The sequence below is a fragment of the Onychostoma macrolepis genome, chromosome 23 (assembly GCF_012432095.1).
Source record: "Onychostoma macrolepis isolate SWU-2019 chromosome 23, ASM1243209v1, whole genome shotgun sequence".
NCBI lineage: Eukaryota > Metazoa > Chordata > Actinopteri > Cypriniformes > Cyprinidae > Onychostoma > Onychostoma macrolepis.
In genome coordinates, this window is record NC_081177.1 from 2,836,358 (window position 1) to 2,855,736 (window position 19,379).

Genomic DNA, 19,379 nt, shown 5'->3' on the forward strand with positions numbered 1-19,379 from the left:
TAATCTTTTACATTGTAATCCTTTCATTTTTAATATTTTGCATGTTTGTATGCTGCTGTGTGTAATAAGCAAAGTATACGCGTTATGGACCCACCTATAGGCGCATATTACTAATGTAGAGCGCATTAAAGGGCACCTATTATGCCCCTTTTTACAAGATGTAATATTGGTCTTGGGTGTTCCCAGAATGTGTCTGTGAAATTTCAGCCCAACATACCCAACAGATCATTTATCATAACAGCTGGAAAGTGTCATTTTTGGGGTGTGTCTAAAAAAGAGCTGTTTAGGAGTGTATCGCTTTAAATGCAAATGAGCTGTATATTCCCGCCCTGTCCCCAGAAGAGGGCATCGTGTATACATCTCTGTGTTTGCATATCTAACTTACAGAAATAAACAGCCGGTAGAAGCAACATAACTGAGAGCGAGAGAACCGGTGTTCAGCTGTACATATGGGAAGTCAAATGCATTGATTAAAAAATGAGGAGTGGGTGGATTTTTATCATTGTAGGTTAGTTGTGTTCACACACTGCCAACACACATTTATGTCCAAACACCACGTAAAAAATCCAAGTGGATTTTGCATAATAGTTGCCATTTAAATAACTTTTTCTTTTTGTGATTGTGATTATGAGTCTGCATTTTTACTGTGGTATGCAACTGTATATGAAATGATTGTTTATTTGCTTTTGTCATTGTGAAGGGTCCTTGAGCTTGGGAAAGGCGCTATATAAATTAAACTTGTTATTATTAAAAAAATACTGTGCCATTGACTTTAGACCAAGTTTTAGTTGGTCAATGGTACAGTATTTCAGTTGCCTCAAATAGCAATGCGCCAACAATGCGCCTGAACACACCTCATTTTCAGACCAACACGCTGAATTGCACCGGGAGTATGACAGGGCCCCATACGTAACAAAACATTTTTTATGGTTTTGTTTTTAATTTGATTAATCCTGCGTGACACAGTATATTAATGATGCCGGTCTTTAAGAAAACTTTTCTCCTAAACATTAGTGATGAAGAAGAATCAAGGACAGAATGTGTGAACAGAGATCTCAAAGCAGCATCAACGCCTGCTGTAAGAGTGTGTTTTATGCAGTACTATCCGCACGGTGAAGCTGAGTTACCCTTCTCTGTTTATACATGTGTGTATGTGAGGACTCACTCTCAGGCCTGGGAATCCACTGCTGCCGGTTCCTCCGACGGGCCCCTGAAACACACAAAACACAAGAAACTCAATCCCACAACGCATTCAGGAGGAACAGGTCTGATGATTTGTCAGCATGTAGGATTATTTTCAAACATCTTTAAACTGTCTTGACCTGAAGACATCAAAGATCTCTACAGCTGCAAGGAGTTTCAATATTTTGATACATTGTACTATTATCAGAAACACTGCATTATTTTTTTATTTTTTTTATTTTGGATATTGTATTATTATCATCAGAAACCCTACTAGTTGACGTCTTAACAGTTAAATGACACACACAGAAATTTTAGGCCTTTCATAATCCAGAAAGATATTCTTAAATTCAATTTGATGTCCTATTGATAGTCTTAATGGATGCATTGATGACAAAAGAACAGCATTTATTTGAAATAGAAACCTTTTGTAACATTACAAATGTCTTCCTGTCACTTTTGATCAATTTAATGCATCCTTGCTAAATAAAAATATTAATTATTATTATTTAATCTAATTTAATCTTATTTAATCTCACCAAACTTTTGAACGGAAGTGTATATACTATGGTACTGAATATATACATTATACATAATTATTGTATATTAAAAACCATAGACTTGTACAACTGTGGTCAACCAATATGACTTTTTAATAGCTTAGGCTGATATCAGTATATCCACAGACTATCTACCTAATACTACTACTACTACTAGTAATTATTATATGATTTAATTATAAAAAATAATATGTACATACAATTTCTGAACCTTAATGTTAAATATTTATTCATACAATTATATTATAATATAAATACGTAATTATTATACATAATTTTAATACATTAATTCATATACATCATTTGTACATCACAGAATACCTTTGTACTACTGTCCAAAAACAATGCATGGGATACTTTGGCTTTCCTTGAATTAAATTTTGAATATAGATCTATTGTCCCAATTTCTAGCAAAGGCCCAGTAAATCTGAAACGAATGAATCCTAACTCTATATAACTGTGTTTATCTGATGCCAGAGAGACTCGTACCTCGTTTCCGTCCGGTCCGGGCGGCCCTCGCTCACCCGCATCGCCAACAACACCCTGCAAAAACACTGCGTCAGTCTCACATTGTTACCGGTTGTGGTTGTGGATGAACAACGCACGACAAAGGGGTAACGAAACAGAAATCTTTTTAATAAGCTTCAACACACTTATACCATTAGTCAACATATAGCTCAGACAAGGACTAAAGAAAACTGAGAACTTCTAAAGGAAACGGAACAAAGGAGCAAACAAGATAATAAATGCAAATCAGTTGGGGATGATAAACGATGATTAACTACTGACAAAGACCGGAAAAAACCCAAATAAGGGCAAACAGGAAACTAGAAGGGCAAACACGTAACACACATCAGACACACAATGCTTTTCCATGAGGTCAAATCACACATCTGAGCACATCGTCTGGCTGTGAAGCTGATGTTGTACAGTAGTTTATTTCATGTCTTTATACAGTACATGTCTCCCTATCAGTGCATGTTACTGTAAAGGATCTGCTGTGTAAATGGCAGCAGTTTGCAGTTCAGGAGAGCGTCTGCATGTTTGTTTGTGTCTTTGAGAGCCCAGGGGCCTCTGAACGTCTTCCAGCAAGCTTTCATCCACGCTGGAGATGCCTGTGATTAATCATTCTGCTGCAGACGGCGGGCGGGAGCCCAGCTGGCACACCGGCACTGTTGTGATTTTAACAGGCTCGTATGTTTGAGACTTTCTCAGGACCAACACTTCCCAAAACTACAACAACATGAGCTGCTCTCCAGGGTTTAAAGAAGCTGAGAGTGACTTTCTGAGAGTCTCTGAGAATCTGATCAATCAAGGAATGATTGATCAAATGTCTGAAGACACCTGGTTAAAAAACCAAAGACTTGTACTCAACCAATTTGATTTTTGGCAGATGCTGATACCAATATCTATAGACTATCTATAGGATTAAATAATAATAATAATAGTTATTATTATTGATGTTGTTTGTTTGTTTGTTTGTTTATTTAATATATGTCTTATTTTATGATTATGATGATGATTATTATTATACAGCATTAAAATATTTTCTTCTCGCATTTATTTGCAGTTGTACTGGTGAATCCAGATCTCAACAAGAGATCACAGCAATTCACCCGAGCACCTTACGAAGGAAATGTGCAGTGCCCATGAGTGCGATCCTTTGCACTTCACTAACTGACAGATGGCTTGGGAGCATTTTTAAGTTAACCTAATTTTTAACCTAAATGTTAAATATTGTTATAAATGTTAAATGATCCTAACCCTAAATCATTACAAATAACTAATTAATATTGAACTAATTTATCATTATTATTACTATTATTATTATTAACCCGTATTATTAAATGATTTTATGGTGAAAATAAGATGTACATAAAATCTAAATGAACACCTATTTCACATAATATTTACTCAACATTCACAAGATGAAACATTTAAAACAGAAAATGTGCTATTGCTGATAATTGTAAAATACTGGCACATGCTAATCATAAAATATTCTGGTTCATCACTATTGTACAATAATTTACATGATTCTGACATGTATGTATATATATATATATATATATATATATATACACACACACATATATGTCATAAATACATTTTTACCACATGCACATCGGTCTGAATGACCCTCACAACCCCTTTAAGAAATGAAGCAATGTTTCTGTACTGATGTAGACTTTTATACGTTTCATAACATCTTCCACCAGGATAATGCTGTCGCCTTTACAGCTGGACGGCAGATGACAAGAACAGATTCTTTGTTCATTTTCGTGTGTTTTCCCACAAGTAACTTCATCTGTTATAAATATGCATCACTCATTTGCATAATATCCCCTGATGACAGCTTATGAATGAGAGAGCATTTACCTGTCTTCCTTTGGGACCCTTGATTCCTACAGGACCCGGAATTCCCTGAAACACATCGAGACGATAGCGGTTACCAAACGATCCAATCTGACGCACATTGATCAAACTGAGCCGGGGGGCGTCATCAATCTCAACGCTGTTGTCTTGTGTGTTTTCCAGCTCATGTCATTCATTTGGGAATTTGAGTCTGTCAAATCGCAGCAACTCTCAATACAACATTCGGGCCTTAACAGCCCATGTGTGTTAGTCATTCTAACATGTCCGGACGAAACCGGCATTATGCTAATATTAAAAGAATACTGATGGATATAAACAGCATCTGTGGCCTGTGATCATTATGGCTCATCCATCATTATGTAAACTGAGTGAAACATGCTTTTACAGCAGGGGCGTAGAATTAGGGGCGGACGCTAGGGACGTGTCCCTACCAATATCCAGCCACTACCAAACTGTCCCTAGCAATAATTTTGATCAAATAATTAAATATATGTATTTATTTTTGTCATTTCAGATGCATATGAAACGTCATATCATTGATATTACCTAACAAGTTAAAGTAAATATGTTAGAAAACTGTGCGCTCTCAAGGTGCTGATCTCAGTTGGTGCTGATGTGATTTTGCTGGTTCACAAAATCGTAATTGTAATATATACAGCAGAAATATACAGAATTATTCAGTAAAAATGCTTTAAATTTGAGCCATTAGATGTTTACAACATCCTGTTGTGGTAGAACTAGTTTTCTAGAATTAATACAATTTTAATTAAAAAAAATGTAAATTGAAAAATATAAACTTATTTTAGTTAACTAAACCTAAAACTATTAAAAGCATTTCTGTTAATTGAAATAACTGAAATAAATAATGAAATATACTGTAAATATTAGATTAAAAACTTTATTAAAAATATATTTTTTTCTATTATTATTATTATTATTAAAACCTATTTCAGTTAGTTGCCAAGGCAATATTTGTAATTTTCATTTAGTTTAAGTACTAAATAAATAAATAAATATTTATTTACAAAATAATACAAATAAAAAAAAAGCACAGAATAAAATTACTAAAAACACAATTAAAATTAAACTGATAATTCAATATATTAAAAACTATAATATTACTGTAGCTCAAATAGTAAAGCATGACGAATGTAACGCCACAAACATGGGTTTGATTTGCATGGAATGCATGAACATAGAAAACGTCAATGCATATATGCATAAATGTAAATGTAATTTCTGAGAGTGAAGTTTGCTGCATGTACTAAATGCCATTACAGATACCACTGAGACCAAGCGAAAATGACCAGGTTAAACAGGTTTTGTTTGATCCTGACATGAGACAGGGTTGGTAAATGATCACACCCGTCTCATGTTAACATGAAATATTACATCTAGTTGCAAATTTCAGCCACTTAATCACATTGCTGCATGTTGGACTAATTGATATACATTCTATGTGTATTAATGTAAACACACTTTTGTGACTGTACAAATTGATAGATGATTCAAAATGACTTTCTGTAGCAATCAACAGCATGTTACTTTGCTTCAATTCATGCTAATGACATCTGCTTGCATGTTATATGTGTTAATGTGACATTATGATGTATAATTATGCATTTGAACTCACTCTCTCTCCCTCCAGTCCTGGTGCTCCTGCAACTCCTGGAGGTCCGATGAAGCCCTGATACAGACAAACAGACACACGTCACCAATAGATCAAAACAACATGTTTACAGTACAATTTTTGAACTCCTCCTCCTACATCTTTCATCAGATTGAAATTTGGTCAGATAACCCTGATACCATACTGGTCAAAAGTTGCGCTCTGATGTACCATCTACATAATAATGCACTAAGAAATTCAATGACAACGAACAAAAGGCAAGGCCATATCTTTGAAACGCCTTGGCTTATTGGAACGAAAATTGGTGCAAGTCATCGCCTCCATGCCCTGATGACACTAGAGCATTTTAGAGACAGCGCCACCAACTGAACAACAAAAACTGAATTTTTAATAAGCCATGAGCCTAAAATCTCTACCTCCACTATGACTGAACAAATCTACTTACAATATTTATACCATTGGTTTGTTTGGCCACATAAATGCAGCTTGCTGTATTTTGATTTCAAAATTACTTGCTAAAAACATGAGTGATCTTATTTTCTCACCAGATTTATAACCTTGAACTACAAGATACAGGCTCATTTATCATCCTAATTTCATCAGTCACCTTTCAATACTGTATATTGCTCTTAATCACAGTCATTTACAAGTAATGTACACATAATGCAGCTTACATCCTTCAATAATACACAGAACAATATGATCATGTCAGCGTCAGGTTATGATAACCTCATTTTTTCCACGTTTAATGCACTGGACACAAATCAGAGCGGCGTGTGAGCGATTGGCCGGTGTTTTTGTTTGCTGTAGGTGGACGGAGCACTATATGTGCTGTCCTTCTTTCTTGTTAAGTGAGATCACATGTACTATCGGTCAAAGATGAAAGAAACAGCCCTCCTCCCATCTCTGCACATTCCTGTGCCGCGGCACTCTGCCAGATGTTGAAAGCAGTTATTGAAACAAGCAACATCTCTGAGATGCAGTAGTCAGATCTTGACTTCATGCAGCTCACTGATTCTTGAGTACTGGGGCACAACAGGTTAGAGCAGTGGTTTTCAATCCTGTTCCTCGGGACCCACTGCTCTGCACATTTTGCATGTCTCCCTTATCTGACACACTCATTTGAGCTCATGGAGCTCTTTGCTGATGAGCCGATGATCTGAATAAGGTGTGTAAATTAGGGAGACATGCAAAATGTGCAGAGCTGTGGGTCCCCAGGAACAAGTTTGAAAACCACTGGGCTAGAGGACTGCAATAATAAAAGATTTTAAGATGACTGCTGTACATACATTGACACCTTTAGGTCCAGGGTTTCCCTCCGGTCCTGCCAAACCCTGCAAGACAACATTATACACATTCACATATAAGACAAATACACACATCTTGAAACCTGCCAAAAACATGTCAAGGTCATATTTTATCACAATCAAAATGAAAAAAACAACAACAAAAAACCCCTCAAAATTATGTCAAAACCCCCTCCCCCAGAAATTATACTTTGCATAAAGAAAAATACTGGGGAAAATTGGGGAAAAAATTGTTTATATGATGTATCTTACTCTTATAATACAGTTGATAAAGTAGATTTCTGCAAAAATAGAATGGAAATGTGATAAATGCTTGGAGTAACACTTTGGTCTTTATGTTTAAATTTCTAATCAAATAACTGTTAACATTCACTAAAGCAAAACTAGAATTAGATTAAGCTGGAGATGAATGGAATACTGCCATACTAAAGATACTAAAAATGCTGTATATACACTGAATAATATCATCTGTGATTCTCTTTTTTAACTCATTACATGATCAGACTGTCAAGAATTAAGAAACTTTTACAGCAAACTGCATCCCATCCAATCGATTTGGAGATTTTGGGCTGTTTTACTTTCATAACAGTGGAAAGAAAACATCTAAAACACAAGTGTTTATCTATTGCACTATATCTATTTGCGTCTGTAGATTTCAATTATAAATCATATCTTCAATAGTTTTTCCCCACTTCAGCAGCACTTACATAAACCAAACTTAGCAGTTTTATTCCTATCGGTATTCTGAAGGTTTTTACTGAGGGGGTCATATATCATTTACACTGATTTATATAACATTTTATTCCTAAAAACATGGTGAAAATGTATATTTTCTGGCTGTTGACAGTATTTTCTGATTTATGAATTGATAAAAAAAGAGATATTCATAATCCCCTCTTTAAAAACCCTTAACCCTAATGTCAACAAAATCATCTAATGTTCAGATTTATCTTCTGGAAATGTAAGCAAATTAGTGCATAACATTTCAGAAAACAGTACAAAATAATTGTCTTAATGTACTGTGATTGATCAGTTGGGGAAGTGTGGCAATATCTATTAGTTTAAATTTTTATCCTATTCACCTTGCCTTTAAATGTTTATGCAGTGTTAATCGTTGCATATTGTGTATTATTTCACAAACTACTTTTAAAAATACCTGGCAACACACAGTATACTGCACAGTACATTCTAAACAGCTGCCTGATATTAAATTTCTATTTAGAATCCAGTTTAATATTTCAAATTCAGGATCAAGATGAAGTAGCAGTTTCAAAAAGCCTTTTTTTGCTGTTTTTAGTGGATATTGGTCACTGCACCTGCCTGCCAGGGTAACCTGCCGCCCCAGATACGCCCGGCAATCCTGGCAAACCCTGAGGAGAAAAGAAAGAAAAACGTGAATGAGAGATGAGAGCGGCTGCCAGCGGACGAATAGAGCCACTATTGTTCCCTGTGGCATCTCTCTCTCAAAGCATCCACGGGCCGGACCGGCTCTCCGCGGCCTGACCCTGGCTGAAGTCCAGACGGCGGCTCCTCTCCGCTGCAAGACTCCAGCGCGGATCATCTTTGCATCAGATGACTGCATATAAAGACTGCGCTTTGTGACTGAATGAAACTTTCCATGTATTGAGTTCCAAACCTTCCGGACTCGGTTATTGAGGAGGTACAAAGGTACAACTCATAGATCTGTTTAATGCCATGTCAAACATGTAGGCAGGGATTGAGAGAGAATTAAAGCCGATTGCACGGGTAAAACATGTGCAACAGGATGGCTGTTATGTGAAAGGGAGATTAAATTTAATGCAAAAACCTAACTTCAAGATGTCTGAAATTGATTTTCAGCTCCATCTATTGAGGAAAATCTGACAGATGTTGACAAAAAAATATGCATTTTGCATTTCATACATGCATTACATTAAAAAGGGGACATCACTGTGAAACAGTATAAAAGATGTATCTGAATTATAAATTAAACTATCTGAAGTATTGCTTTATTGCTATGCAGTTGCTAAGGTCTTGCTTACAGGATCACTATTATACAGAAAATTACATCAAAGATGAAAAAACATTTTTATGTCAAAGATGCTTTCTGCATAGCATTTCACTAAAAACACTCAAAATCGCTTAGAATCTGCATTGTTTATTTAACAAATCATAGCTAGTGTTACACTTGATACTTTAAAACAGCTACTGAAGTTAATAAAGAATATTTGTTGAGTCTCTGACAAATTTTTTTTTTTGCCCATTTTATCGTCAAATTTATCAGTATGATTAGCAGTAATAAAAGTGATACTTGACTTAGCAAACATGACTAGTAAAATATGGCTTGTGGTCTAACAAACCACAGCCTCAAAGCAGCTTCACGGACACTAACTAATAGAAGCAGCAGTTGAAAATGTCAATGTGAGGACCTCACAAACAGACAAACATCCACCTGAGATGTGTTTCATCCACTCACCTGTTCTCCGGGCAGACCTGCTGGTCCTGGATAGCCTTTGGGACCCTGCAGATGAAAAAAAAAAATGAAAGCAGATTATAACCCGTCTCTTTTACAGAACGCCGGTAAGAACACAGAGCAAAGAATTTTCTCATTTCCCTACAATGTTAAGAACAAGGAGAAACAGAGAGACTTGTACTTGACGTTCTATCTTTTCCACATTTCTGGGGATTTTGTTGCCTAAAGTTCCAGTGGCCTCAGATAAGACTAATAGCCCTTAAGAATTTCCCCAGAACTGTCAAAACCCTTTAAAGCTTTCCCCGTCTGACAGCTCCAGTTTGAGCCCATGAAAGAAAGACAAGTCACGACAGTGAGACGGGGAGGGGAGGGGAGGTCAGAAAACCTCACCTCGAAACATTTCTTGTGCACTGGAACCGATCTGTGCCAAATTTACTGAAGCACAACAATGCAATCCTAAAGTCAGTTGTGCAAATATATCTCTGAATTGAATATTTTGATATTCAAATGCCTGATTTGATAGAGGTACTGACATCTGTTTGCCAGCAGGTGGCGCTGTGTGTTGGATCAAGTGAAGAGGCTCAAGTGTGGGCAATCCTCTGATTTGGAAAATTCCAGGCCTTCTGCGGAGCAGCCGAGAGGACAATAACGCATCAGAGGTCACTGTGATTTACACCTGACCTGGTCTGGACCTGCAGTACTATTTCTGCTCAAGCTCTTTAAATGTTTTACTGCAAAAGCTGAGTGCTTTAGATACTAATGACCTATAAAAACAGCATTTAAACGGATCACTTAAATTTAGCACGCTCAAGATCAAAGGCATTCGGCAGAGAGGTGAGGTGGTTCAACAAGAAATTAAAGTCAAGACAACTATATCAATTCTACTATGGACTTTTCATAATCAACTCCGGTTCTGCATTGTTCCCTCATTAAGTATCTTGTTTCACTCTGATAAGTCACATTATAAAAGTAAAATCGATTACCTTTACTTATGCGGGTAAACAAAAAGTTGTGCAAGAAATGACTCTGTAGCTTTTAGGATTGATATCCCAGCCCACAGCTCAGATGGGTTGATAAAGCAAGAAACTTTCTTAATGAAACCTGGACGAACTTAATTTGATCAGCTTCTAAGTCTTTGGAGGCCATTTGTCTTTGGAGGCAAATCAATGACTTCTGTCATGACTTGATCTATTCTATCAACGGTTCTCGTTTCACCTCCAGATCCCTGTGGTTTTCCCACTCTCAGATGAATCAGGCCAGGATCCACAAACCTAACCATACAGATCTGCTTTTTATCACTTAACGGGTTGTGACAACTGACCTTTCAAAACCAACTAAAAGCCCCACACAATAGAAACAAGCTCTTTCCAAAAGCCCTCCATTTCCAAAGAAAACTCCACTTGGAGAACATTAATTTTCTGAGAGCTGAGTCACATAAACAGTCTCAACTGTGCTCTTGGGATTGCAAGTGAAAATCCAATTACACTTGGCCACTGTTAGCAAAAGACTGACCTAAAACAAGCTCTGGCCAACAATTTGTAGTCAAGCCTGAAAGGACTTTACAAGGCCTTTGGTTCTCTTCACCTCACAAACCAAATCAAGAGCTACTGCATATCCCTCATGATATCTCCCAACAAACTACCCTCACAAACTCAAGTCACAGACCTTAAATATTACAGAAACACATTCTCTAGCTGAGTTACGTTAGCAAAAACTTGCACCAGTTGTGCTTTTGAAGATGCAACACGGGACTGTTCATGTCACCAGGAGCATGTCACCCTGTAGAGTGCCTTTCCTCTAAAAGACGACCCTTGACCTCTAGGGGGTCTCAGGTTCTAACGGGAGTTCCCAGGTGACGGTGGGTCCCCGAGCAAAGCTACGTCTTGAGAAGTGTGAACAGATTTTCTCCTACCCCCAAAACATCACACAGGGTCTTTATTCTGGTACGTAACCTAATCCAGCCGCTGCTCAGAGGGGCCTTGCCGCCGCAGTGGCGGTAACAGATACTGTATGAACGCTGTGGAGAATGAAACACTACATCTCACCAATACAAACAGCCCATAATTCAGCCGAAACGGGCTCTCCGGCAGTAAGGTGGGAGAGTAGGTCTTACCTTTGGACCTGGTTCACCTTTGGGACCCTGTGGACCCAGCCGTCCTCTTTCACCCTGAAATAATAAAAGAGAAGAAACTTAGTGTTGTCCTTCATCACCTGAGGGTCATACCTGGATGATGAAAACAGAAGCAATTTAAGCACAAGCGATTCTGTCACTGCTTCTCTTCGCCCTCACGTTGCAAAGCTTTTCTTTCAGGGAAATCAAACAACCACACATATTTTGTATAATTTAGGGATCCAAGATTTTTGCTGATATGTAGATATTTTTTAAATCATTTTGGCCGATAACCGATGCCGATACCGATATATATCTCCTTTTGTTTTGAAACAACACCAAATCTTTCCAGTGCAGAAATTATGAACAAATTATTTTTAATTTTGGTTAGTTTTGTGCAAAAACTTATAAACATTCTTAGGCCCCGATCACACCGAAGACATTTTTTGCAGTGAGAGAGTTTATAATTGTTTTCTGTTAGCAGTGAGCGTTCTGCGCGCTGTTTATGCGCCCCAGGCGTCTCACGTTTTTGCAAGAACGCTCTGAGCGCCTGAAGTTGAAAAAAAGCAACTCTGAGCAGAAATGAGCTTCGCGTTTTTTTCCATTGTCCAATTGAGAGCCTTCCGTTGTGGTGATGAAAGTTTACACGTTGCTTAGAAAGTCCGGAGACTGCAATGATGCAGGAGAAACTTTTGGTGTCTGTCGTGGGTTACCCGGAGCTGTATTTTTTAAGGTTTTTGCTAATATGTCAGTTTACTTAACAGCAAAACCCAAACATTTTAGAGCGCTCGTGCTATAATCCTTTGATTAGATTGACAGGACAGCTGATTTGTTGGTTGCCTAGCAACATAAAAAGGCAGCGCACTGCTCTTTTTTCAAAAGTCACCAAAAAAAAAAAAAAAAAAAGGCAGTGCGGTGCAGTTGAAACCATTCCATTTTATTTGTAGATTTAGTATTAATAGATTTTTAAAAATTAAAAAAATCAGAGCTCCTTGTAAATATATTAAATATGAATGTATAAATCTGTATATATTAAATCATTTAATTAACAAGTGTCATGTTTGTGATTTTTATTCATGTAAGCTATAGCTTCTGACCTTTGAAACAAAACAGTCTCGTGATTTTAATGACATTAATTACTGCTTTATTTATTTAGAAACACAAGTATTTTAATGCTATTTGTGTATTTTACTTTGCATTTTATTACAAGTAGGCCTACAGTGCCCCCTTAATAAATAAAACGCCTGACGAGACACATTTTGATTGACATTTGAATTAAACGTTGTAATTTTGGGAGCCCAGTTTTCCCAACCATTTTCACTGTCGAGCAGCTCTGCACAAGTATTGCTTTAGCTCTGTATTCCGTGCAACAAGAAAGTCCTACGGATTTGGAACGACATGAGGGTGAGTAAACTGACAATGTTCATTTATGGGTGAATGATCCCTTTAAAGGCCAGAAAACCAATGAGTGATTGCAGTAGTTTAACGTATTAGGGCTGTAAATGCAAAGAAATCTCAAAGGACTCTGAGAGAAAAGATGCTGTAGTTCGTCTTTGTGGATCATTTACCTTATCACCTGCTGGCGCTTGACCTGGGGACAGTCCAGGATCACCTTTTGCTCCCTGGGACATAAATAAGGTGCACTATGTTAATTCAGTTTGATGTTCTACATGCCATAAAACGAGCTGTCAAAGGAAAAGCAAAACATGTCTAAAATTCAAGAAGACACATGCAAACCATGTTCTCCTGTGCTGACAGATTAAGGCAAGTGGTGACAGTGGATCTGGAGAGATTTAAGGGACAAAAGCTGCTTTCTATGTGTATGCAAATACACTAAGCCTCAGAATAATACAGAGTTCAACCTATTATATATTGAACCATTGATATCTGAGCCTATTTATTCAACACTTTATCAATCCATCCATCAATGCACCAATAATCATCCTCAATCATTTCATCCATCCACATCAGCCGTCAATCACGTGTCGATCAACATGAATCATCCACCATTCATAATCTATCATTGACTGACTCATTCAATCTGATTTTGTGGATTCAACCAACTGTGCAATATTGTGCTTTTGCACTACAAAATACTTTTTAATTACATTTAAAATGCATCTAAATCCAAAGGGAGTCACTGGAAGTTCACTGGAAAAAAAGTCTCAAGGCATGGACCAAATTTAGCATGTCAATCAAACTCCAAATCTATTCAGGCCTGAATGAGAGTTTGAATCCTTGAAACGAGCAGTTCGACGGAAACACAATTGCTGCCAATCAACACTAGACAGCACAGACCTGTGTTTACTAAAGCAAACCCTGCCACGATCCGCTGACTTTAGACTCAAAAACGTCAACAGAGCAGATGAGCTGTATTCAGGTCTTCGATAAAACATGTCACAGTCAAACATCTCAAACTTGTGAAGCCAATCTCATCTCGCTCTCTATTTCATCCCTGAAGTCTTAAGAAGGGATATAAAGCACAAAGCGCTACAGCTCCTTCTTGTTTCTCCAGATCCCAGCAGACACATGACTCATCTGTGGGCTGCACTGAGATGCTTCACAGTTTCCACCATCGGCTCAGATCGGCCCCCGGTGATGATATCTGCAGTGCACGACCCTGCTGCCCACTCAGGTCATCTCTGAATGGACAGAGAGATGAACACTTTGTCCTGAAGCTTGATGGGAAAATCAGATTGGCGTATTTGGCACTTGTGAATATGAAGGTCAAGCATTCAGATTAAGGAAAAAACACGTTCTCTTTTGTTTCTCAAAGATAGCAAAATAGAGGGCAAAAAGAGTCCTCCAGTTTCTCAGATGTTTCTGTCTGGTAATTTCACATGTCTCCTATAAGACAGTGGTTTTGTCTCTAAGGCCCTGCAGATGTCCACAACAATATTCAAAGGCCCTGTGACTTTTAGATTTGTCTGTGATTTTGGCCTAGAAAAAAGTTAAAACACACACACACACACACATACATACATACACACACACATATATATATATAAGTAACTTTTATTAAATAACATGACTTTTGCAGGTCTTAAAATTTCACTGTTAAAATTAGAAAACCAGTTTATTCTTACTTTATTTTTATTTATTTTTTGTTAAATTATGTGACTTTTCCAGCTCTAGAAAGCACACTTTTATTATCAGAAAAAAATGTATATTCTTAAAATTGCTATTTTATCAGTTCATGTAATTAGATTACATAGTTTTTTATTACATTACTTTTCAAGATCAAGAAATTACACTTTTAAAAATGTATATTCTTTTTAAAAAGGTAATTTTATTAATTTATGTCATTAGAGTACATAATTTTTATTTAATTACATGACTTTTTCAGGTATAGAAAACAGTTTTATTATGAGAATTTATTTATTATTATTATTATCATTTTAATTACATTAGCCTATTACATTACGTAATTCTTATTAATTTATGTGAATTTTCTAGGCCTAAAAATCACACTTTTAAAATGAGGAAAATGCATATTCTTTTTTAAAATGCAATTTTATTCATTTATGGTATTAGATTACATACTTTTTATTAAATAGTGTGACTTTTTCATGTCTAGAAATCATACTTTTGTAATGAGAAAAATTTATATTTTTAAAATTGCAATTATATTAATTTCCAAGCAGACTACGTAATTGTATTAAATTACTTGACTTGAAATGACACTCTTAAAATTAGAAATAAAAGTATATTCTTATTTGAATTTTTGTGATTAGAATACATACCTCTGGTTTCACAGACAAGGCTTAAGCCTAGTCCTAGACTAAAATGTAAGTCTGAGCTGCTTCAACTGAAAGAAACTTGCTCTGACTGATCTTAAAACATGTCAGTGTCTTTGTTTTGTCTTAAGATTTGTCTTTTTTTATAAAAATTACAAAATGTCCTAATTGAACTATTGCCTAATCCTGGCTTAGTCTAAGCCCTGTCTATGAAACTGGGCCCTAATGTTTTCTTAAATTAAATGACTTTTTCAGGTCTAGAAAACACACTTCTATAATTAGAAAATGTATATTATTTTTAAGATGCAATTTTATTAATTTCCGTGATTAGATTATGCAATTTTTATTAAATTACTTGACTTTTTCAGGTACTAAAATCACACATCTGTAATTAGAAAAATGTATATTTAAAAAAAAAAAAATGCAATTGTATTAATTTACACTTGTTGAGGGAGTGAATTACAATAGGAATTACAATAAAAATATCTCAATTTGATTTGTTTTAGGCTATTTTAATGCTTGTTTCATTTCATTTTAAGTGATGTTAAACCATCTTGGTTGAGAACCACTGCCTTATACACTGGAAAAAACAATTCATTGAATTTACTAATCTTTTTTTTTAAGGTAAGCTGTTGCAATCAATTTATTTTAGACACATTTAAATAAACAAATTTAGCTGACTAACTTTCAACATTTTTTAAAATTTATTTAAATGTAGCTAAAAGAAATGGTTTGCAACCACTTACCTTTAAAAAAAAAAAAATTGTATAATTGTTTTCAGTGTAGGGCTTCAGAAGAAATCTCAATGTCTCAAACTGTGCTCAGCTTTGATATCGACAATATAATATATTGCATGTTAAATTAATAATGCAATTAAAATATTGCTCATCAAATTCACTTAAGATTAAATGAACTGCATTCCATATTTGTATTTCTCCAAATGAATTATTAATCAAGATATTTAACTTAATTATAGCGGTGGTCTCTTGATTCTCCTGAGAGATAAATCTCTGCTGTGGGAAACCCTGAGCTGTGATTAGTGGTGAGAGCGAGCGAAGCGCGTGTGAAAGCCGCAGACGTCTGCTGCGGTAAATAAACCACATCCACACGGGCCTACGCTCAACGCTAACGGCCCGACAGGCTTTACGAGCCACATCACTTCCCGCCGGCTCGTAATAAAACACGCAGGCCTCCTGTGGAAGCGTCCAGTAAAGACCAACACATGTTCAGCGTGACAGACGCACATGCAAACAGAGAGACAGAGATGTAAATATAGCTTGTTTAAGAACTAAAATTACTAGCTGGAAATAAATAAAAACTAAAACTGAAATAACAATAAATTTAAAATATTTAGAGCTAAAGCCAAAAACAAAACAAAACATAAACAAAATGACTAAAATTACAATGAATGACTGAACTGAACATGAGAATACAAGCTGATTAAAATATTAATAGAAACTAAAACTTAAATAAAAATAAATGAAAATTATTTAAAAGCTAATGAAAATAACAAAGCACATTACAAAATTAAAATGAAAATATGAAAAGGTTGATTCAAAATAATAATACAAATAAAACAATAAATGAAAACTGTAGAAATAGAAACATTTTTAAAAGTAAACACTAAAAAATGATAAAAGCACATCAAATTACTAAAAAAATAAGCCACAAAATTCAAATGAAAACCAAAAATATCAAAACAAAAGGTGATTCAATATATTAATTTTACACTAAAGCTAAAATAAAAATAAATGAAAAAATAAATACTGTTTAAAAAAATAACACTAAAAGTGTCAAAACTGCACAACACAATTACAACATAAATTTAACTACAATTAAAAATAAATGATGAAAAAATAATTTATGAAAAAATAAAAATGAAAAAAAAAGTTAAAAAAAATAAAAAATGAAAATAATATTTTCAATGCAAAAACTAATATGACACACATATAAAAAAAAAATTTTTAATTAAAATGAAAACTGAACATATGAAAAAAGCAAATTCAAAATATTAAAAATAAAAACTACTAAAATCTAAAGCTGAATTAAGTATATGAAAACTATCTAGAAATGTTTTAAAAGCATACAATCATTGTCAATGCTGAAGATTTCCATTGACACACAAGTCTCATCACTATGACAGATGTGTTTGTTGGACCTTTTTTCCACTGCTGGAAAAACTGCACAGATTCATCACCCTTCAGGACACACCTGCATCCTGATGTCCCCCCACTCTCACCACTCATGAAGTATCATCACTGAACGGCAGCAGGTTAAGTCACAGGTTCAGTCCAGCTGAGTTTATCATCTTTATCAAGAGCACAGGGGTGAAAGGTCACGGATGAACCCTTGAGGAGTTTGAACCTGCAACCTTTCAGCCACCGGAGCATAAGCCTAAGTACATCGTAGACCCATTGCCACCAATGGAGCTATGATCAACTTAGGCTTACGATGCTTTTGGGAAACACTGCCCAGATCTTTAACCACACCGGCCTTATTCTCACTAACTAGCTGTATTTCCTCCCTTCCAACCGGGTTTGAAACAAACAGCTGCTAACCCAGGACTGCATGACTTTCATTAGCATTATCTGACACCTTTGAAGAGAGAACGGCTTGGTTTTTTGAATGGATATCAATGGAGCAGAAACAGTTTACAAACACAGCACTGTTCCACTGTAAAAAGTGATAAGTTGACTTAACTTAAAAAGTTTTTTTTTTTTAATTATTATTTACTTAATAATTTTAAGGCAACGGGTTTCCTACATTTTTTTTAAGTTAAGTCAACTTATCACTTTTTACAGTGTATGAAAACCTCAACGCAACCTTTGACCTCTATGAAATCAGCGCAACATGCCACAAGTTTGACTGAATGCCGACCTCTCTGACATCACTCTACCGTTAACAAGCCACGCATTTCACAAGAAACACCACATCTACAGCAGGGTTATTAGAATATTATATTAGAAATAATAATAATAATAAAAAACTGTTACTTAAAATATATTTTTTTTAAATCAAATCAAATAAAAAAATAATAATAATCAGCTACTTGTCAAGGTAACATCTCCCATATTCATATAGTTTAATTAAAGCACTAAAATAACTAAAACGAAATAAACTAAAGCTAATAAATAAAAAAATAATAAAAACTATATAGACATATATTAAAAAAAAAAAAATTACCAAAACTTTAACTAAAATTAACGTGAAAACAGAAAATGTAAAAATAAATTCTTTATATAAAAATATAATATAACATGTTTATAAAACTAAGAATGTAAAATATCAACAAAAACTATAATAGTATATCAATGATACTAAAATAACACTGATCTAAAAAATTAAATACAAATGACATAAAATTGACAAAAAAAAAACTCATATTAAAGTAAAAGTGAGTCCATCTGTTAAACCTGCAGCTCTCGCCTTCACCAGGTGTGCTTTACATTTCTGACTCATCTCCACGTTCTGACTCATGGATTCACACACACACACACACACACACACACACACAGACAGGTAACAGGCTCATAATGTCGTGGCACAGATTTATTTTCCTCTCATCTCTAGAAGATCAAACTGTCAGTGTCTCCCCGACGGCTCTTTCCAGTGTTTTCCGAAGTCTCGTCGTCACACACACACACACACACACACACACACCATAACAAACGTTTATTACGAAACGAGGGCTGTTCAGCTTGAGAACGGCGAGTTTGAACAGGAAGAGCGTCTCGAGCGGCCGCTGTGCTCGTGTAACGGCTCAGACTTGTTTCAGAAAGCGGGATATTATCGTAGCGCCGGCCGTAAGTGGACAGACAGAGAGCCCAGGACAGGAACTTACCTTCGGACCAGGTAAACCATGTGGCCCGGGACTCCCGTGAGGACCAGCTGAACCCTGAGAGGAACAGAGACAGACAGTTCACACTTCACACACCATCCTGCATTTCAATCATCTCAAGAACAGATTCCTGGAGGAAAACTGGGTGATATATATCTCATATTTATCAATATTAAATGATAATGTG

At 35.7% G+C, this 19,379-nt stretch overlaps 1 protein-coding gene across 2 annotated transcripts in view; it reads right to left on the bottom strand.

Annotated features, from left to right (window-relative positions):
• Positions 1-19,379, bottom strand: part of LOC131532663 (collagen alpha-1(XXIV) chain-like) — a 109,321-nt gene that overhangs the window by 58,563 nt on the left and 31,379 nt on the right. For both annotated transcript variants that reach the window (XR_009268939.1, XM_058764506.1), the window contains exons 5-14: positions 19,196-19,249; positions 13,186-13,239; positions 11,621-11,674; positions 9,511-9,555; positions 8,372-8,425; positions 7,038-7,082; positions 5,752-5,805; positions 4,122-4,166; positions 2,232-2,285; positions 1,166-1,210 (exon numbers count right to left, since the gene is read on the bottom strand). Coding sequence is in view for 1 of the 2 variants with exons in the window: in XM_058764506.1 (XP_058620489.1) it covers positions 1,166-1,210; positions 2,232-2,285; positions 4,122-4,166; positions 5,752-5,805; positions 7,038-7,082; positions 8,372-8,425; positions 9,511-9,555; positions 11,621-11,674; positions 13,186-13,239; positions 19,196-19,249 (504 nt within the window). In the remaining variant the exon portion in view is untranslated. The remainder of the gene's footprint in view (positions 1-1,165; positions 1,211-2,231; positions 2,286-4,121; positions 4,167-5,751; positions 5,806-7,037; positions 7,083-8,371; positions 8,426-9,510; positions 9,556-11,620; positions 11,675-13,185; positions 13,240-19,195; positions 19,250-19,379) is intronic.